This window comes from Melanerpes formicivorus, unplaced genomic scaffold, assembly GCF_026170545.1.
Source record: "Melanerpes formicivorus ecotype bairdi unplaced genomic scaffold, bMelFor1.0.p_v2 SCAF_62, whole genome shotgun sequence".
Lineage (NCBI taxonomy): Eukaryota > Metazoa > Chordata > Aves > Piciformes > Picidae > Melanerpes > Melanerpes formicivorus.
This window is the reverse complement of record NW_027142414.1, coordinates 671,509-694,410: the sequence shown is the minus strand read 5'-3', so window position 1 is coordinate 694,410 and position 22,902 is coordinate 671,509. Positions and strand designations below refer to the sequence as shown.

At 42.5% G+C, this 22,902-nt stretch overlaps 1 protein-coding gene across 4 annotated transcripts in view; it reads right to left on the bottom strand.

Moving 5' to 3' along the window:
* The window catches only part of RAD51B (RAD51 paralog B), a 443,129-nt gene that overhangs the window by 129,201 nt on the left and 291,026 nt on the right, over window positions 1–22,902 (bottom strand). For all 4 annotated transcript variants that reach the window (XM_068162067.1, XM_068162069.1, XM_068162066.1 and 1 more), the window contains exon 10: window positions 4,369–4,447. In XM_068162067.1, coding sequence (XP_068018168.1) covers window positions 4,369–4,447 — 79 coding nt within the window. The remainder of the gene's footprint in view (window positions 1–4,368; window positions 4,448–22,902) is intronic.

The window sequence follows — 22,902 nt, the reverse complement described above, 5'->3', positions numbered from 1 at the left end:
AATCTTAATGTCAAGTACACTCATGCAAAACAGCAACCACTTAACGGCAACTGTGCTTAATTTAGCACTGAAGGTCATAACAAGGAGTGAGCCAGAAAGCTGAAGGCAAACAAATTCTAATCTGAAATACAGAACAACTATTTAGCAGCAAGGTAGCTAAAACTCGAAAACACTGTCAAGGCAAACTAGGAACTCACATTTCTTAATATCTTCAAATAAAAGTGAGTGCCTTTCTAAAATACATGATGCAGTGTAATGTAAGTTATCAGGTACCTAAAGGAAACATATATGATATACAGGAGATCAGTTTGGATGAACTGCTGAATCCACCTATCTTTAAACCCTATGAAACTGAAAATAAATCATTACTCAAAAGGAAGTCCCAGCTCACTAGAATTATTTGCCTTATGTTTTCAATGCTTCTGAGCTCTTTCAGTAAAGAGCAACATTAATCACCTGATTAAAGTCCCAATAGACTGTCCAGCTGGCAACTAGCCACCATGTTCCCTGTCTTCTTTTGCAGCACCATCCTCTTGGTAACAGAGGACATTTACTTAGGTGACATGGAATGGACTTCAACAAACAGCCAGGCCATCAGTTGTTAACAGCTAGCTAGGCTCTGTTGCTAGCTTGTATTTAAGCTCCAGAAGGCCGCTGCTTCTACAGCTAGACTCAGACAATCACTCACAGAATACAGCTTTAAAATTACATCAGCTTATTCAGCCTGCCTTCTGTGTGCTTGACAAAGTGACACCTTCTAGTTCAGCTGACATAAACCAGCATATGCTACATTCACCTTTAGTGACTCTACAGCGAGGCAAGAACAGCCCTGACAGATACAGCAAGAACAGAAGTACCAGCTAATAACTTCCAGTCCAAACCAGAGATCTTATCTCTGGCAATGAGAAAAATCATCTTGTGACATGCACTGTTAATCAAGCAGATCTGAAACTTTTAAACTGTTATTCCTTTTATTAAGAGCATAGCTTCATTCACTTTAGCCACTATATTGAATTGGGAAAGCAATAGCAAGGCCTCAAGCTGAAAATACAAGCAGACAGTAAAACTTCCAATGTTTTGCAGTGCTTCGGTCCAGGCTTGTGCCTCTCTAAGATCTCTGCAAACCAAAGATCTGCTGTCAAACTGGATTTTGCACTCACAATTCAGGTTCCTTTACAGAGTCACGCTGTACAGCATGGCAGGACATTACATGATATTGCATTGCAATGCAAAGGCAACAGAGAAAGCTTTGGGTTCACTCCACCTCCTCCACAGCACAAAGCATACTGAGGCAATGAAAGGAGAGCGAAGGCTGACTTCCCTTGCTAAATCTCTGACTGGCAAATCTCACTTTCCAATCATCATTCCTCTAGTCTGCAAGTAGAAATAAAACAATTAGTGAATAACTGTACTACTTTAATCCTGTCAAGTTTATAAAAGCAAAGAAGTTTTCTCTCTGAAACCTTTGGGCAGCCTGGAGCTCTCCTCTAATAAACAAACAAACAAACAAAAAAGCAGCACAGTTATGCGTTCACCAGGATCTCCTCAGAACACTTCTGTGCCTGCACTGAGGCCATGAGATGCAAAGATACCAGGGAAACAGAGCACCGATTTACATTGACAAAGAGGATTTTGATACACTCCTCCAAGTGGGGCAGCATTACCATCTTAATAGCCTTTTGCTCTCAGCCCTCTTCCTGAGGACGCTGGAAATTTCTGCGAATGGAGAACAGTTCCGCTTCCCATTTTAACAGCAACAATAGCAGAAGGGCTTCTTAAACTGCATCAAATAGCAGCCTGTGAAATCCCTAACTAGCCCCACTGCCTCTCCTGCCGTTTTATTATCCTCCAGTCCACAGAACAAAGAGGGGGAGCTCCTCCTCATTTTTAGCCTATTCCACACATCCTAATCCCTCAGAGGTGGCAATGGAAATTGCTTGTGGAACTGTTAAATCACACTTTCACTTTGTCTTTCATTCCCCATTCACCCTCGCTAATCAAGGAGTTTCCAGCCACATTTTCCGATATCAATTTGTTTATGGCCTATTGGTTAATGGTCCTGGGATGGGACCCCCTGAGTAAAACGAAAGAATCCTGGGCACTTCAGCCAGCTGCTGCTTCTCACCAGTTCCCACACCCATCCACTTGTTCCCATCAGCCACCCTGAATGTGCTCACCTCCTGACACCAACTGAATTAAACAACAAAGCCTGAATGGGAAAGCTGCCTTTGCAATCAGGCTGCGGGACAAATTCCATTTGTTAGTGCTATAGGATGTCCCTCAAGCAGCAACACAGGGATACTCCCTCACCGGCTGACCTGTGGTCAGTTGCCTTACTGACATCTTACTGTGCATCCAGCTTCCCTTTGGAAAGAAGCACCACCTACAATTCTCACAAAAACTCTAGCCTCGCTTGCACAAGGCAGCCTGGTGTCACCTTCTGCATCTTATCCAAAACACCCATTTCCAGGTTATTTGCTCCTTCCACAGAAATACTCATCACTGAAACGTGGGATGAGAGCAAGCAGTTATGTACTTTGGGCAACTCAGGGAGCTGGCTTGGATTTAAGTGCTTACAAGTTTCTGTAAAATAGTCTGAGGCGTGTTATGAGGGGAACAGTATCTTTCCTTAACTACCTATCTGAGAGAAAAATACCTAAAATGGAAACTGTACAAAGAATGCCTGGTACTGAGCCAGCATTTACTCAGAGATATCCAAACCTGGTTTTAGAAAAATCATGGATGATGTTTTAAATGTGCACCTCAGAAACATATGGATAAAGGGAAAAGCATTACTGCCATACTCCTGTCAGAGTCCTACTCCATCACCATAGAATGTTACAAGATCCATTTTGTCTTTAAAGGTAGGGTGAAGGCCTTGGAAAGCTATACTCATGGCTCACAGCAAAGAACTGAAACAAGTAAAGATCCTCTCTGAACAAATGCTTCTTATTTCTGAAATGGGAAATATTTCTCCCAAAGTTTTACCACATTAATGCTTGAGGACAGAGAATAAATTGTCTGCCTATTTTTACAACTACCAGAAAAATCTCTGCAACTGAGAAGATACTTGAGATAGAAAAGTAGCTTGTGTTCTGTCCTATATTGAACTAAAACTTGCATGCCATCTCAGTTTGAACTAATAAAGATTGTTTCTAGTTCCTGTAGCCTTTTTAAAATTACTGATGCCAAATAAAGCAGATCAAATTTCCAAAATGTCATCTAAGAACACACTGGGTGTAGTATCCAAAGGCTTAGGAGACACCAGATGCACCCCCTCACTAGCATTTCATGGATCTATAAAATGGAAGCAAAAATGGCACCATAAACCATTCTTGTTGCTTTTGTTTCCCTACACCAAGTATCACCAGAGATGTAAGCATATGTAGTCATTAGCAAATGCAACTAAGTTGTTAGTCTGGTACAGCCTGTTTGAAGGTGAGAAATGGGCTATTAGAATGAAGGGAACTGTTCTAATTTCTTGAAGTGTTGCAGTGCTTTATGAGATCAGTGATTCTCAATTGCTGGAACCTGAGAAACAGTGATGCTGACTTTTCTTAATGTGATGGTTGCATATAAGAATGCATCCTTTGAACACAAAGTGACGGGTGCTGACTGGTTTTACTCACTCTGAAAAAGGGACACACCCATCAGGAGCCAGGCTGCATAACAACAGACAGCAATTCAACAAAAGTGGTCTATGAATGCCTGTCAAAAATATGGGCATTAAAGGAATATTTATTAGGATAAGTGGGGAAAAGAATGGAAGAGTTAAACTTCCATTTCTGCAGTGGTCTGAAAGTACATGATTTAGGACATGACCACAAAGAACCTTAGTTGCCTGCCATTCTGGCAGTAATATCCAGCTTTTCAGTACACTACCTCATATCTTAGAGAATGTGAGGACTATGTAAGACCACGGGGTATTAGCATTAAAATGATCACAAAAATAAGGCACAGATACTAATTTCCTGTGTTTTTATTGATGTCAAACCATTTGCTAAAGAAGAACCATTTATTAGAGCAAGCTATTAATGATAGATAGGCATGTTTCTCCTGGAGAAATCTATCCCAGAGGAATGATGTTGTCAGAACAACTCTACTTTGAAGGAAAACAGGGAGCCTGGATTAATAATTTCAAGGCTCATTCTTAGGCCCATGGGAGTATGCAACAACTAATTTAGTATAATCCAAGACAAAAGAGTGAATGCAGCAGAAGGCTGTGCTTGTCAAGCAGACTGTTTAAATGTGTGCGGTATTAATTAAGTATAAACACTGCCATTTTCAGAAATAGTTACTGTTATCTATATTCAGCCTGCTTAAAATACTAATTGCAAAGGCAAAACAATCAATGCTCTGGTCTCTTACCTTGAAGAACCAAGCCAGATTTTTCGATGGTGTAGAAAAAAGCAGAGAATGGAGCAACAGGGGATTTAGCAACCAGGAGCTGCAGAACAAAGAAACAATACATAAGTATACATCTTTATAACATACTGATCAGGGCTCAGATCCGTAGAATAATCTCACTGGATTTAACTTGGAGAAGTAGTGAAGCACACTGCAAAAATAACAAGGTAGTTATTGATCTAGCCCTCTCACTGCTAAGTAGTTCAGGTCTTCTCATACATATGCAGAGATCATCCTTCAATTTTAAAAGGATTCACAGGTCCTGAAAACCACAATTTTGCTTCAACATTGGCATCCTGTGAAGCTCCATCATTCCTGTTGTTTCAGGCATTTGCACTCAGACAATCTTGGGTGAAACTGCAACTGCCTCTGTGTAACACAATTTTAATTGCCATTAGCCATTCCACAGATATGCCCCCTCGGCTTCAACAGCTTCACCCCTTGTCTTCCTTCTGCCCCTCCCCACCTGTGGTTCACCATGTGAGAGAGAGGAACAGGCCATTACAACTACCTGGCCGTCCTCCTTTGCAAAAGGGTAATGACCAAGTCGAGATTTATTCAAGGATCTTGTCCTCAAGGTATCAAAATAGGAATCGGAATTCCCTCAGGATGTACAGTGCAATTGAATTTATTTTGGCATTTGGGTGTGCTGGCCTGGCACTCTAGGGCCAAGCCAGAAATATCTGCCACACAGGAACTGTCCTCGGTGGAAGATCAGCTGCAGCAGAGCTCTGGAGGTAAAGGAACGAGTCCGCTGGCAGGGTATAGGCTGTGGCACCCACAGTACCAAACTTACACAGATGTGCCAGGGTTTACTGCTTCGCTGTTTGATTTCTGCTCATTGCTGAGGACTCACAGCTTTGCCTCAAAATAACCCCCATTCTGCAGCCTACACAAAAGTGACATTTTAATGATAAATTTAATAAGCTCTGCTCAGACAGTAATCAGCACAAACACTGATCTAACAGTCCCCATGTGGGCCCTGCAGAAGACACTGACAGCAGTGTTTGGGGAGCTTGCTGCTGCTCTAACTCTGGCACAGAGATGCTAACAAAGATGAAACACATTTCTCTGCTCACCTCTTCCAGAGCTGGAAAAGGCCAGGAACTGGAAACCAGCCCTCTTGGCAGTGGATGCGCACCTTGGAAGTGCTTTCCACCCTCCTGGCCACTGAGGACATTGTGGTTCCCCCTCAGCCCGTACTGATCTTCTGCAGAGTTCTGCTTTAAGCAGGGCAGCACTGCAGAGCCCAAGCTGGGAATGCTCAGGACACAGAACAGGCCCAACAATGTCCTTTTCTTCAATGCACTGATTTCATGATGCATTCGTGAGGCCTGCCTAGCATGCTGCAGAACCATCACATACCTCAGTGCCTAAATTTTCAAAGCCCTGTGAGACAGTACTCCCTCTTAGCCCAAGATAAGCAGCTCTCTGTCAGATACAGGTTGCTTAAAAACTACAGACAGCAACAATCTTATTTTTAGAGGTCTGGGGCACAACAGATCCTGCTGATTTCAAATGGAGTAAAAAAAACCCCACAGGTCATTGCCCTAATTCTACCAAACATTCAAGCACTCATAAGGGTCACTGCATATGAATTTTAGTTGGTGGTGCCTAACAATCAGCAGGGAACCAGTGAGCAAGTTTTATAAAAGCCAAGAGAGACTACAGAAAAACAAGGAAGTTCATGATCACCAAAACTTCTCACATTTCACTAAAAAGTCAGACAGGATTGCATCACTTCATAGACATAAAGCACTAGGACATTTACTCCCAAGTGCATGAGCAACAATATCAAGCAACAGAAGTTTCAACTCTGCATTGTCCTTATGTAACCAGAGGATTTGGCAGCACATTCTGCTGCAGAATCAAGGCTCTTGTGGCTTTCTTGTAGCACTAAATATTTCAAATGCTCAAGGTGCCTGTATAGTAGGTAGGTTTCCTTTGATTCTGTATGTAGCTTGCAGACAGGGCCATGTTTAGATGTGTTCCATCTCTGAACAGGCTGAGACAGGCTGAAGAATCAAAATCTTACCTGGTTCTTCAAATAAAGCTACCCACAGCTATCTAATATTTTTATTGTTTTCAGAATTTAAACTAGTCTCTCATCTTCTTGAGACAGTAAAAATTACAGGCAGGCACATAAAGACTACAAATACAGCTGGAGAACATCAGACCATTCCAAATGTCAGTGTTTTCCTTTCAGTCACATGAAGATTGCAAAATCACCTCAGGATGCAATACAACCTTTGTGAAGTACTCCAAGAAGGAAAACTGTCCTGGTAGCACTTCCCTCTCTTCCAAGTTAGTTACTATTCTTTCTGGAATGAACTTCAGGAGAAAGTAGGGGCATATCTGTGATGCATCTTGACCCCCAGAGCCAGCAGTTCCCACTCACAGCAGGAGGGGGACTCCGACAGGAGGAACACAGAGAGCCTCCTGGGGCTTCCCATACTCCCTCAGCTATAAGAACATGAGGGAGACAATGGGCTGGAAAAAGAAAAAGCATGGAAATGCTCAGCTACAGGCTCTCCCACAACAGCTGGATGTTTAGGGGCTGGAGGGAAAGTTATATGAGGAAAAGCTGAGGGAGCTAGGGTTGTTCAGCCTGGAGGAGACTTAGAGGGGACCTTATCACTCTCTACGACTACCTAAAAGGAAATTGTAGGCAGGTGGGGGTCAGGCTCTTCTCCCAGGCAACTAGTGACAGGACAAGAGGGCATGCTATGAAGCTGTGCCAAGGGAGGTTTAGGTTAGCTATTAGGAAGGACTTCCTCACAGAAAGGCTGATTAGGTACTGGAATGGACTGCCCAGGGAGGTGGTGGAGTTGCCATCACTGGAGGTCTTTAAGAAAAGATTGGATGTGGCACTTGGTGGCATGATTTAGCTGATGTTGTGGTGTTAGGTCATAGGCTGGACTTGATGATCTCAGAGGTTTTTTCCAGCCTCAAAAATTCTGTGATTCATCAGAAAGGTTCAAGATGAGAGAGTTACAAATCTGATGCCTAAGACCAAATTTTTGTCCTTTTGTGCAGTATCATGTACATAAATATTAATCTATGTATGCATGTGCACTAAGCACAGTTGTCAGTGCAAATGGACAGACATTCAAATAACCTTACAGACACTCTGATACTGCACTTCTACGCAGTTGTGATATATGTACAAGTAAGTACAGCAAGAAAAACTACAATAAATCACATCCTATCAGCAGCACATCCCAGGGCCTCTCTGAAAGGCTGCTGCTGCAGTCATATCTGAGGATCAGAATTAGCTGCCTTTTTAGTAAAATGGAAGCAGCTCAGTATATTGCTTTATTTGGAATGTTTGCTTACTGAGAAAAATAACATTTATAATATGATTGCATATTTCACAGCCAGGCAGAATACACAGAATTACTTTTTTACACCACCAAACTCTACATTATTAAAAAATGTAGAATGTGTTTCAACCAAAGAGAAAACAACTGTAAAAGGTCATTGCAAGCCTTCCTCTGGTTCTTATGTATACACAAGGAGCTTAGAAAATAACAAATGAAATTCATATCAACAAAAGAGGATGATATTTTAGGGGCTGAAAAGGGGATGCATAAATCAAGAATCACCAAAAACTCAGGCAATGTTGAACCTGGGAAGTTTATCAACAATATCAAAAGGTAAATAAAAATTTGAGCTATAATTAAATGACATTGTGCTAGTGATTAAATGTATTCTAGAAACGAGCGAGGAAGTAATCAGTTTGCAACAAGCAGAACAATCCTGAAAAAGAGGAAAAGGCAGATAATGGGAATTATCTGTATCATGCCTAACGAAAAAAGGCATGCAATATAGGTCTGATAGCCAGTATGTCATACATCTACGAAACTGAAGATGATGCAACACAACTGAGAAGCAGAAAAGAGAGTTCTCAAAGGAAGAAGAAAAAACATTACAAGCTGTTGAGGTGAGGTCTGCAATCTAATTTCAGTATCATGCAGGCTTTTTAGAAAAAAAAACAAAACTGAAGGGAAGAATACTTGAGTCCTGTGTCCAGTTCTGGGCCCCTCAGTTTAAGAAGGACATTGAGACACTTGAACGTGTCCAGAGAAGGGCAACAAGGCTGGGGAGAGGCCTTGAGCACAAGCCCTACAAGGAGAGGCTGAGAGAGCTGGGATTGTTTAGCCTGGAGAAGAGGATGCTCAGGGGTGACCTCATTGCTCTCTACAACTACCTGAAAGGTGGTTGTAGCCAGGAAGGGGTTGGTCTCTTCTCCCAGGCAACCAGCACCAGAACAAGAGGACACAGTCTCAAGCTGCACCAGGGGAAGTTTAGGCTCAAGGTGAGGAGAAAGTTCTCCACCGAAAGAGTAATTCATCATTGGAATGTGCTGCCCAGGGAGGTGGTGAAGTCACCGTCCCTGGAGGTGTTCAAAAGGGGACTGGACGTGGCACTTGGCACCATGAGGTGCCAAGTCATGAGGTCTGTGGTGATAGGTTGGACTCGATGATCTTTGAGGTCTCTTCCAACCTTAGTGATACTGTAATAAGTAAAGACTTGGAAAATGGGATAAAACAAACCCCAGATGTCATCCCAGGCACACCTGACATTCACTTCTGATTTTTTTAAAACCTGGAATAAATTTGATGCCATCTATTTGGATTTCTGTAAGGCTTTTAACACTGCTAAATGGAAACCAATAATGAAGAAACCATGAATAATCACAGAAGTTGTAAGAGAAGATGAAGCAATCAGTCATCAAAAAAGAGAATCCCTAGATGCTCACAAAATTGCTGCCCCACAAGCTGATGCAGCCAGGACAATGGCAGATCCCACAGTACAGAACATCACCACATACTCCTGGCAATACCAGTAATGTTTCTGTAAAAGCCACTAGCAAGCTGTAATATGGAGTACTGCACACAGTACAGGTCTCCCATGAACTCAAAAGTGCTAGAGATGGGCTGTGTTCTGGTGAGGAGAATGGAGAACTCATCCAAGGTGCCACCAGAACAGTATTTGCTCAATGAATTTAGCAAAAATGAAGGCTGTCTGTTGTCTGTGTGCCTAAGTGAAGGGGAGAGGGAAGATGAGAGGGAAAATGAGAGGGAAAATGAGAGAATGGAGCAGAAATAAAGAGAAGAGCTTTTCAAACTGCCACCTAACACAAGAACAAATGAGCAGCTGCAAAGACATTGGGCTGAAAATGTTCATAATCATTAGTAAAGTGAGATACTAGAAGAACCTTCAACTCAAAGAGGCAAGGCTAAAAAAAAACCCAAAAGAACGAAAAAATCTTTAATTTTAGTATTCAGATTAAAATATTTATAAAAAGGATGAGAACCAGTGCCTGGAATGCACTCCATCACGTCCTCTGGGCATCCTGAAAAACATTGAGGCCTGCCACCTTATCTTTTATGCTGATAGAACCGAGAGAGTTGGAACAATACATGCTTACAACCTTCCCTGCACCATCCATATGCAACTAAGGATCTTTGTGGTCAACAAAGTTGCTGTTGCTCAAATACAGAATTTGTAATTTAAAGTCTTCTCATCTCTATCTCCTGGTAAGCATGACTCCAAGCAGCCACCTGAGGATGTGGCAAACACAAGGGGTCTTCCAGGATAACTCAAAAGTAGACAGCTCAGGCAGAACAGGCATTCCTAAAACTCACATATATATAACTGCATGTATTGTTCCAATTCCAAATCAGTCCTGGCCAAAAACTGGAGAGAGTACAGAAAGGTTGATTATCCGAACCTGAATCTGAATTCTTTATTAAAAAGCTGAAACAGAAACCTCTTTCCACAATCCACTTCCCTAAACTTAACATTAAAACCCTAAATTTTCAGTCCAATATAAAAAGTTTCCTTCACTTTAGGAAAAGGAAGAAAAATATAACTCCACAAAAGTTCTTGACACATGTTAAAGAGTTTATTGCTTTATTTCCTAACCAGATAAGCAAAAGAAACACCTTATATCATAAGCATTAGTTAATCAAGGAATCACACATGCAATACAGACCTTGCAAGATTTTGTTGTTGCTAGTGATAATTAGTATCATAGTAGTAGTATCAGTCAGGGTTGGAAGGGACCACAAGGATCATCCAGTTCCAACCCCCCTGCCATGGGCAGGGACACCCCACACTAGAGCAGGCTGGCCAGAGCCTCATCCAGCCTGGTCTTAAACACCTCCAGGGATGAAGCCTCAACCACCTCCCTGGACAACCCATTCCAGGGCTTCACCACTCCCATGGTGAAGAACCTCCTCCTCACCTCCAGCCTGAATCTCCCCACCTCCAGCTTCATTCCATTCCCCCTAGTCCTATCACTACCTGAGATCCTGAGAATATGACATTATTCAGTGTGAAGTTGCACCAAAAGGAGCACACATTTTGAGATGAGTAAACAGCAATTGTAAATAATAGTCTAAAGGAGTTAACAGGCATTTAGGTTACAAAATTGATGTTGTAAAATGGTGGAATGAACAGAAAATAGACACAGCAAAATGATGGAACTGTACTGAGTCTTTCTTCATCCTGTGCATGATGCTTCTAGAATACTATTCATGAGCTTCAGTAATGGACTATAAAATCCGGATGTGTTGCTGTTCTACTCAAGTGTGAATGATAGAGATAGATGAGAGAAGTGAAAATCAGAGCTGGTTTACATTTTGCAAAGTCCTATCTTTACAAAATGATCAAATCTCGGTTTCCTTTCTGTCTTTTCTAGCATGACGTTTCCCTGTCAGAAGGTTTGTAATAATTATTAGTTGACACCAATGTAGAATAAACATTAAACAACCGAAAAATTACTTCTGCTGTGTGGCACGTTAAGAACACTGAGGAAGAGGAGATATATCACCTTGATGAAAAGTGAATAGAAACAGGATAGATACCATCAGACTAAATAAAAGAAGATAAATGGGAGACAGGCAGAGCAGTTGAGAAACAAAAGGCTCAGAGAGAATTGATGATGACAGCAGGAAAAATGTACATTACCGTTTGTTTTCTAATTAGGGAAAGCATTTTTATTACTCCAGTTTATTGTTTATAAGCTTTATGGAAGAGATGAATCACAGAAATTGACTGTAAAAGCTCAGAAGAAAATATTAATTATTGGGACAACATTCTGTGTCAATAGCAAGGAAAAGAGATGAATTGGAAAACGAATTGGATGGACTTTCAGAAGGAGCCTGATAACCTGAAATCAAGCCAGGGTCCTACCAAAATGATTAAATAAATTAAGGGGATAGTCTTATATCAAATTTGTTATCAAAATGTCAGGATGATAAACTACCGAATAGTGAAATAAGAAGATGATTTTGACTGAGTGATGAGCTCTCACACAGTAAGAGAAAATAAAATATGATTCCATAATGGAAAACTAATGACTTTAATAGAAGTCATGGATGAAGATATTTCAGTGAAATATTTGAGAAAATCATCACTACTAGCATCTAATGAATCATTTTGGTTTAGACTGGTAAGGCATCCAGTTTCTTCTCCGTGTTTTTACTGTGAACATTACAAGAAATTAGGTTTTAGAAATGACTGTGGAACACAAGTGCAAACATTTTGAAGACTCTTTCAAAGTACGTCAGCCTCATCTTATCAGTGAACAGCTTCTCTTGTTACTTTCTTCCGTGTTAAGTTTCTCCTTAGATCTCCCTTTCTGCTATATTTACATTATCTCATTGTTTGTGCTAACAAAATGCATACATGTGCAAATGACCAAATGAGTAACAAAGACACATTTTCAGCTAATATATATTTTGGAATTCAGACCGACTGACCAAACACACAACATTCACGAAAGGACTCTGGCTCTCACTATGCCTGCTGCCCTCACTGAAACAACTCTGGCTTGCTGGGATTTTTCAGTAATTCATATTGTTGTTCCAACGTGGTAAACAACTGTTGCTAATAGTTGGTGCATTTCAGGAGGACTCTTCAGTTATACCATGTCTGTTTGGAAAAGCATAGCTGAGACTCTGAGAATGAAACCTGCACCATCGACAGTGTCATTCAACAGGGGAAAGACTATGTCTCAGAGTTTAGTTAGACTCACATAGTAACAAAATCAATAGTAAGATAAATAAGTCTGTCCCCTAACTGCGTCAAATTGTCTGGGTGGACAATCACCATGCCAGAATTTCCCTTCTTACTGCTTTTTCATCTGCAACAGAGCCCAGAAAAAAGGAAAACAATGAATATGATTTTGCATCTGATATCCTAGCAGACCTTGTAACTTTTTTCTGCTCTCTATTCTGGTTCTCCCTGGGCCCTATGGGCAGGTATTTGATATATTCTAGAAAGGAAAGTGGCAGTCCTTATTTAAGCAGGAGCTGTGACTCATTTCCCAGGGCCAGCTCTCTTCCAGTCTCACAGGTCATGCTGACTCCAGCCCATCAGAAAGGTGTCTGAGAACATCAACAGGCACTAATGCCACAGTAGCATCAAGGTTTCACACAGCAGTATACCAGCTGTTCCCTGCTCCTTCTTCACACTGAACCATTCTTCAGGGCAATGGGATGACTTTACAAGGTAGGATTAAAAATAGTCATTTATTCAGCTTGCAGGATATAACTATAAACAATTTACTGTTCTCTCACCACAAATGTTTCTTGGGATAACAATATTTTGCTTGTATACAGTACCTAACTTGTGTATTTTTAAAAGGCTTTACAAGAGTGGGGTAAAAAATAACTCCATTATGCATTTGGGTAATTTGAAGTTCAGAAACTAAATACATTCCTGACGACTGTATAGTTGATATCAGTACCAAAATCTCAAGAAGACATTATCAGATCACATTGCCTTCACAAGCAAATCACTGTGACTTTGTCTGACTTTATCAGGGACTGGACTTGTGCTTGCTTATGGAAGTTATCCCTTGCTTTATCACAGTATCACAGTATCACTAAGGTTGGAAGAGACCTCAAAGATCATTGAGTCCAGCCTATCACCACAGACCTCATGACTAGACCATGGCACCAAGTGCCACGTCCAATCCCCTCTTGAACACCTCCAGGGATGTTGACTCCACCACCTCCCTGGGCAGCCCATTCCAATGACAAATGACTCTCTCCGTGAAGAACTTTCTCCTCACCTCAAGCCTAAACTTCCCCTGGCACAGCTTGAGACTGTGTCCCCTTGTTCTGGTGCTGGTTGCTAAAGAGAAGAGACCAACCCCTTCCTGGCTACAACCACCTTTATGTCTTCTTCCAAATCCCATTGCAAGAAAAAAGGTCTATGCACAGATTTTCCCCCCTGTAGTAAGAAGGCATCTCAGCCACCCCAGCAGTATTGCCTGCATCTGTATGATTGTCATCAGTAGAAAAGGTCACAGGCTGGACAGGCTGAGCAATGAATGGGAACAAAGAGGAAAACTGGACAAGTTGAGGGAAAAGAGATCTATGAAGCCATGCTTCAGTCTCCCTAATCATCTAGACCCCACACAAATATTTCTCCCAGTAGAAAAAACTCTGTAGATTGACACAAGGAGCGCTTAAGATGTCTTGAGCACTAGAAAGCACACAATGAAAGACTGGGCTACAAACATGTCCCAGAACTGGGAGCAGATATGAAGTCCCAACCCCTTTTGTACATGTGGGGAAAAAAAAAAGAAATTACAAAAATTCACAACTTGAATTAAAATGATTTCTTGGGGAGCTACCATTTAATTTGTGTCACATGTAGCACCTGAGAGATGTAGTTCCCTGAAATCCAGTTGTTTGACAATGCTTTCATCAAGGCCAAGTTAATGGGCCACAACTCAATAAAACTCTTTATAGAGCAATTTAAATGGGTTGTGTCTCTCCTTCACCCACAAGAAAATCCTGTCCAGAGGAAACTGTTTAGGAATGAGTTTCCTTTCTGCTACTTTATAGAAAAGCAACAATGTCAGCTAGAGGCACTTTGTAAGAGGCATTCCATAAATCCAAACCAATTAGTGCAGAAAAGTAGGCAAGCAGAGTCTGTGTGGACACTCTAAAAATGTCCATTAGCACACATCTGGAAACAACAGCAAAATGAACTGACTCAAAAGGTGTCTGCCCATCCTGCTGTTGTTTCACCCCCCCAAAGCACATTGGTTTATTTTCTTTTAGTGCAGTGTATACAAATTCCATATATGACAAACATAGCTAAGACTGTAAAGTCAAGAAATACCTGTCTCTCATCTTAAGGAAAATAAAAAGAGAAATACAGATGTATTTAAGACAGTTTTGCAGTGGCAATAGCAACAGTGGACACCAATCTGAGTAAGAAAATTAATGAAGTTACAACTTTCAAAATCTGAGGAGGAATATGAGATGGATTCAGTAAGGGATAAAGAATTAAAAGAAATCTTAATCCTGAAATATCAGCATGATGCTCAGATTAACAAATGTAAATTAATATCAAAGATCAAACCTTCCCAAGGAAATTCTGACACATTACCTTTGATTTTAAGAGACAGTGCTAGTGAAAAGCAGAGATTATGAGAGATTATGCAGTGTGCCCAGGTGGCCAGGAGGGCCAATGGCATCCTGGCCTGCATCAGGAACAGTGCAGCCAGCAGGAGCAGAGAGGTCATTCTGCCCCTGTACACTGCACTGGTTAGGCCACACCTCGAGTACTGTGTCCAGTTCTGGGCCCCTCAGTTTAGGAAAGATGTTGAGTTGCTGGAGCGTGTCCAGAGAAGGGCAACAAAGTTGGTGAGGGGTTTGGAACACAAGCCCTATGAGGAGAGGCTGAGGGAGCTGGAGCTGCTTAGCCTGGAAAGAAGGAGACTCAGGGGTGACCTTCTTGCTCTCTACAACTACCTTAAGGGAGGTTGTAGACAGGCAGAGTTTGGTCTCTTCTGCCAGGCAACCAGCACCAGAACAAGAGGACACAGACTCAAGCTGTGCCAGGGGAAGTTTAGTCTGGAGGTTAGGAGGAAGGTCTACACAGGGAGTGTGATTGCCCATTGGAATGGGCTGCCCAGGGTGGTGGAGTTGCCATCATTGGAGGTGTTCAGGAGGAGACTTGATAGGGTGCTTGGTGCCATGGTTTAGTTGATTAGGTGGCGTTGGATGATAGGTTGGATGCGATGATCTTGAAGGTCTCTTCCAACCTGGTTTACTCTATTCTAATATAGCTTAACATAATGCATAATTTTTCAGGGGTTTAAAATTAAGTGAGATGATTGCACCTTTACTATTCTATTCTAATGAAACATTTTTGTAAAAATCCTTGGAAATCATGAACCTATGCAGCATTTGCCACATTTCAGACAAATCACTTCTTGCTTTAACTCTTAGGGTAATGTCCTATGCTCTTTTGGGTAAGCTTAAGCAGATCACTCACCTTCCCTCCTACCTCAGAAGTGGTTAATTAATATTCATTGACATTACATCCCTGTATTTCTTATGTGAAATTATTTAGACTGATTACATCTCTAAGCTCTGACCTACATTTGTGCTAGGCAGATGACCCTAATTTAACTACAAATAACTTTATTATTTATGCTGCAGATTCATCTCAAAGTACCAAGAGCCCCTTACATGACCTTAAAGGTGGGATGCCCACATTGGGGTGCCCACAATGACACAGACATGTAACTTTGTAACTTTGTAGCTTTGAGAATTAAAGTAAGGAAATATCACACCGTATCACCAAGGTTGGAAGAGACCTCAAAGATCATCAAGTCCAACCTGTCACCACAGACCTCATGACTAGACCATGGCACCAAGTGTCACATCCAATCCCCTCTTGAACACCTCCAGGGACGGAGACTCCACCACCTCCCTGGGCAGCACATTCCAATGACGAATGACTCTCTCCGTGAAGAACTTTCTTCTCACCCTGAGCCTAAACTTCCTCTGGTTCAGCTTGAGACTGTGTCCTCTAGTACTAGTGCTGGTTGCTAGAGAGACGAGACCAACCCCTTCCTGGCTACAATCACCTTTCAGGTAGTTGTAGAGAGCAGTGAGGTCACCCCTGAGCCTCTTCTTCTCCAGGATAAACAATCCCAACTCCCTCAGCTTCTCCTCATAGGGCTTGTATGGCTGCTGATCCAGTGTCAAGACCAGAAGTGCAAGTGAGATCAAAGCATTTTATACCACTTTAGACTTGCCTTTTCTGAATTGGCCATTTCATCCTAGGCAGGCCTTGTTTTGTGGTGTTTTGGCTGTAGAATTTACTGTCACAGGAGGCTACAACAGTAGCCAGTGACTGCACTAGCTTTGTATATTCCAAAGCAGAGACCAACTGAATTGTTAAGGCAGCAGAGAGTTGGACAGATGGTGGAAGAGCTAACCTAAAGAGACACATGCAAGGAAGCTGGGAGATGCTGAGGTTCTGCTTTGCAACACCAGGCACAACAGGACATTCAGGAGGCAGAACCAGCCTCCAATCTCCTAACTCTTGAGGTCTTTATGATGGCAGTAGATACTCTCAATGGCTATGGTCAAAATAGGTCTTTTTCTTTTCTTTTCTTTTCTTTTTACAACAGAAAACAGGGGGGAAAAAAGCTCTCAGAGGAGTTTGTTAGTGCAGTTCTTCCTATAGTAATGAATAACAGTCACAGGCAATGACTCCAATAAAAATAACCATCATTGCATGCACATGTGGTTAGGCTTACTCCCAGAGGAGACATTCAATACTTGCAAAGGAAAGAAATGGAAGGAAAACAAACAAAAGGAGAAGACTGAAATTAAAATCATGGATCTTTTAAGAATAGCAGAGAAATAGGGGAGTGGACAAGTCAAGGAAAGAGGACACTCCAAATCTCAAGCCCTGCTATACCTGGCTGGCTTCAGACCTTGCTTCTAAAGAGCAATACCTACATAAAAGACTTTTTCATAGTGCCTAATTCCAGGACCTGGCAATTGGGATTCATGAGTTTTCTTTCTAACTTTGCCATTTGTTTATTGAGCAATTATATGAAAATTATGAACTACTCCTTTGCTTGAGTCCAAAATTAGGCATGGAGACAGACATCAGACATCTGTAGTAAATGTGTTAATTTTCTGCTAGCTAGGTAGAGGGTGCAGCAGAAGGATTAATAAGTAACAGCTCTGCTATCTATTTTCTCAGCTATTCAAAGAGATCAATCCTTTCCCTTCTCATAAAAGCAGAACAAAGACAGTTGCTAGCAACAGATGACCAGTCTGCAAATTGTTTCAGTCCTTGTGCTGTGCCAAACATCAGATTTCAAGTGAGAGAGCTCAGCATGTACTATGTAGTGCCATTCAGACATGGTTTTAGCTTCAGGCACTTTAATAAGGAGCTCTGAATATCCCTGGACTGAGTAAACTTTCCTGCAGTGGAAGGAAACCATCAAAACCTCAAATGAGTACCAAAGACCATCGCAGACAACAAGAGCAAAATTTTCCAAGGTGAACTGCCCTGATGTGCTCCAGAGCAACAGCTCTCCCAAATGCAACAGGCCAAATCCAAATGCTGCTCTCCCAGACTGAAAGCAGATCCCTGAACACTCCAACCCAGTGTCTTTTCCTGTACGAAACTTCAGTGGCAGGGGACTGCACTGCCCAGGCAAATGCTGGGCAACTTCAAGTTTTAATTGGAAAAGAAAATGCAATCCTAGATGGTTATGCAAATTGTTCCTGAACTGCAGCAACCCAGCCAGGGAACTGCACAAAATCGGGCTGCCTCTAACATACTTCTAGTGCAAGTTCCTCAGCACAGAATACAGGGTATGCAAACCCTTCTGCTCATGTAACACCAGACCCTGTGAAATTCCTCTTCCCGGGAGTGCTTTCTGTCTCTCTGCCATGTGCCTTACTCCCTATTTAGCAAAATTCATTTTGCTGTCTTTTCTGTTTAGGGGTCTCTTCTAATAGAATAGACTGGAATTAACCAGGTTGGAAAAGACCATCAAGATCATCAAGTCCAACTCATCATTTAACACCATCTAATCAACTAAACCATGGCACCAAGAGCCTCACCCAGTCTCTTCTTAAACACTTCCAGTGATGGTGACTCCACCACCTCTCTGGGCAGCCCATTCCAATGGCCAATCACTCTTTCTGGGAAGAACTTCTTCCTAACATCCAGACTAAACCTCCCCTGGGGTGCAACTTGAGACTGTGTCCTCTTGTTCTGGTGCTGGTTGCCTGGGAGAAGAGACCACCCCCCACCTGGCTACAACCTCCATTCAGGTAGTTGTAGAGAGCAATAAGGTCTCCCCTGAGTCTACTCTTCTCCAGGCTAAGCAACCCCAGCTCCCTCAGCCTCTCCCCATAGGGTTTGTGCTCCAAACCCTCCCCAGCTTTGTTGCCCTTCTCTGGACATGTTCCAGCAACTCAACATCTTTCCTAAACTGAGAGACCCAGACTGCACACAACACTCAAGGTGTGGCCTAACCAGTGCTGAGTACAGGAGCAGAATGACTTCGCTGCTGGCCACACTATTCCTGATCCAGGCCATGATGCCATTAGCTTTCTTGGCCACCTGGGCACACTGCTGTCTCATGTTCAGCCTACTGCCAACCAGCACCCCCAGGTCCCTTTCTGCCTGGCTGCTCTCCAGCCACTCTGACCCCAGCTTGTAGCACTGCATGGGGTTGTTGTGGCCAATGTGCAGAACCCGGCACTTGGATATGTTAAATCTCATGCCGTTGGACTCTTCCCATCTGTTCAGCCTGTCAAGGTCCCTCTGCAGAGCTCTTCTACCCTCTAACAGATCAACACCTGCCCCCAGCTTGGTGTCATCTGCAAACTTACTGATGATGGACTCAATCCCCTCATCCAGATCATCAATAAAGATATTAAACAGGATGGGGCCCAGAACTGATCCCTGGGGGACACCACTGGTGAGTGGTCGCCAGCTGGATGTGGCACCATTCACCACCACTCTCTGGGCTCAGCCCTCCAGCCAGTTCCTAGCCCAATGCAGCATGCTCCTGTCCAAGCCATGGGCTGACAGCTTGGTCAGGAGTTTGCTGTGGGGGATGGTGTCAAAGGCCTTGCTGAAGTCCAGGTAGACTACATCCACAGACCTCCCCACACCCACCAGGCAGTCACCTGATCATAGAAGGAGATCACGTTGGTGAGGCAGCACCTGCCCTTCCTAAATCCATGCTGGCAGGGCCTGATCCCTTGGCCATCCTATAACTGCTGTGTGATTGCTCTCAAGATGACCTGTTCCAAAATCTTGCCTGGCACTGAGGTCAGGCTGACAGGTCTGTAATTCCCTGGTTCCTCCTTCTGGCCCTTCTTGTGGATGGGCACAATGTTGGCCAGCTTCCAGTCTTCTGGGACCTCTCCAGTGAGCCAGGACTGTTGAAAAATGATGGATAGTGGCTTGGCCAGCTCATCTGCCAGCTCTCTCAGCACCCTAGGATGGATCCCATCCAGTCCCATGGACTTGTGGGGATCCAAGTGGCTGAGCAGGTCTCTGGATTACAGGGGAACTATACCGCTCCCTGACTCCATATGCCAGCTCAGGAGGCCAGCTGTCCAGAAGAGAGTCCGCTGGAGGCCAGAAAACATCACAAGAGCTTGGCCATGATGATTTCCTATGCCATGATACTTTTGAGGCCCAAAGCCCTGGTAATTGTCCAATGTGATGGGTAATTCAGGAGAAAAAGTGTGTAGCTTTAACCAAGTGGGAAAGTGGCCAGCCAGCCAGTTCCTGGTTACCACAATGAAACTGTAGCAAGAAAACAGATTTGAAGATGGTGCTGTGACTGGATAAAATAGTTGGTAGCATGAGCACAGGGGAATTCCTGTGTATGGCAGCTTGTGGTCACTCATCAGACTTAAGCACACTGGTAGTGCAAAGCACAAAAAATAAAGTGTATGTAGCTCCTTAGAGCCTTCCATACTGTTCCACTGGACTTTGGCTGTGGAGATAAGAAAAGAGTTGAAGGTTACAATTCCTATTTATGACACTGTATTGGAACACTGCCTTATCCCTAGGATCATGCATCCCAAATTGAGAAGGACTCCTAAGGGACTACCACCAGGTGTTGTACCACCTAAGGTACAACACCACCAGATCAGTTCTCAGAACATATGTCTGCTTCCACTCAACCTGACAGGCTTGCCTGGCAGAGACAGGACCAGCAAGGAGAACAGCATGGAAGCCCAGCAGCTGTGCACTTTCTCCTCTACAGAACCATGTGCTCAGACATTGATGCCACTGGCTCCTCTGCCCAAAAGGCTGCAGAGGTGGTGAACAAAAAAAGCATCCATCCCTTGTCACTGCATGGAATAGATCAGCTTGGTGTAATTCACCAGCACAACATAAGGGAATGTACATTCTTCTTTATGTAATGGGTATATGCATTACCATCATGATTAATTACTTTTACTATTCTTCAGATGTCTGTGAACCTTCTCTGGGCCAGTTTTAACAAAATATTTATCTTCCACAGATAAAAAGCTATCTGTTGTAAATTCTACCCCAATGCCATTTCTAATGTGTCTCAAATCTTTATTTTGCCAATAGTTATTCTTCCTTTCTCCTTCTTTTGCCTTTCTAAACAATGAAAAGGAAAAAAAAAAAAAAGAAAAGAAAAAGAAAAAAGAAGAAAACCCCCTCAATATTACTGTTTATAAATTGAAATAAAAGTAATCCATTGTAAAACAGCATCACAGGAGTGCTCTGCCCATCCTGCATTCATTGTTTTTGGACATCGGTAAAAACAACAGTATCCTTCATACTTTCTTGATGTAAAGGCATAATCCTAACTTCCTAGGCTTGGGCCAAAAAGACTGGGATTCAACCAAGTCCTAGACCACAACATAAATACTTTTCACCCACACTTGTGGCTGCAAAATGCTTTTGACATGAAACAAACAAAAAACTTTTCCAACTTCTTTCATGTGTTCACTTTGTTCTGTCTCTAAAAGTAAAGTCCCTGGAGACGAGCTAACACAACACTGCTAAATTCACATGCAAGAGACAGCAGTATTACCTCATGTAAAGCCTCAGCAGAGTGCATTTTAGAGTCCACTGGGCATCACATAACAAGGACAATAAATAAACCAAAAAAGCTAACATATCCATGAGCTAATAAACACTGATCTAGTAAGTGTGCTTTTGGTATACTCATGCTTTATGGGTGTTGAGAAAAAGTGAAAGATTTAATTTAAAATTTGATTCCAGTCTTTCTACAAGACTCAGATTTTCTCAGATTTTCAGAACATTATTGGGAGAGATTTTACCAAGGAAGTGGAAAACAATGCTTTCAAAGAAAGCTTAATGGCTTTATATATAACATCTGCATTGCTGGATGTACAGGCCTAGAAAATCTTTTCCCTAACAAACATGAGATGTTTCAGGAATCTTAATTCACAACAAAGTTGGTGAGGGGTTTGGAACACAAGGCCTATGAGGACAGACTGAGACAGCGGTTGCTTAGCCTGGAGAAGAGGAGACTCAGGGGAGACCTTATTGCTCTCTACAACTACCTGAAGGGAGGTTGTGGACAGGCAGAGGTTGGCCTCTTCTCCCAGGCAACCAGCACCAGAACAAGAGGACACAGTCTCAAGCTGTGCCAGGAGAGGTTTAGGCTGGAGGTTAGGAGGAAGTTCTGCACAGAGAGAGTGATTGCCCATTGGAATAGGCTGCCCAGGGTGGTGGTGGAGTCGCCATCATTGGAGGTGTTCAGGAGGAGACTTGATGGGCTGCTTGGTTGCATGGTGTAGTTGGTTAGGTGGTGTTGGATGATAGGTTGGATGCGATGATCTTGAAAGTCTCTTCCAACCTGGTCTGGCCTATTCTATTCTATTCTATTCGGCAGTGTATGGCCACCAATCCCCACCAGGTAAGGACAAACATGTTTGTTCCAGTGCATGACACAGATGCAGTAAAGGCTGGACTGCCCTTTAGGACCCAACCCATTAGATCCGAAACTTTTGATGGCAAATAGCAGTCAGTGGGTTAATAAATCTTCTATGTTGGAGAAGAAAGAAAAGCAAAAGTCAGATCATTCTTTTCACAGAATTACTGGGAGCAGCATTTATGGCTCTTTGATACTCTCTTGCATGGGGATCACACTTCAGAAATTCAGACTGGTCTGTGTGCATTAGGGATCTTAACTACATGTGATCCTCTGAGAAGTTGTTTTGCTATGCTCAAGGGACAAAAATGTAGCCACAGCAAAGAAAATGCACAACTGTAGGAAAAAAAAAGACACAAAAAAAATCTCAACTGCTTTCTTGCAGTGGCACCCAAATTGCAACTTTTGTTATATTTCTGAGAGGAAGATGTTTTGGTGCTTTAAAAAATATCTTAATACCAATTAATTTAGGTAAAGAACTCCTCAGGGTTTTTTCATGCTAATTAACACTTTCCTCTTTTTAGCCTGCTCATTTATTTCAAATAGAGACTGAGATAACCATTGTAAGATCACAAGTGAGAAGACAAAATGTATGAAAAAAGGAGGAAAAAATATTTTCCTCTGCTTTTATTACGGGATGTACCACATCTAGCTGGAAACATCAACACCAGTGAAGAGGGGATTAGGTGACTTTCCATCTGTAGCTTGAGATGGCTATGGGGACAGAGCTTTATATTATT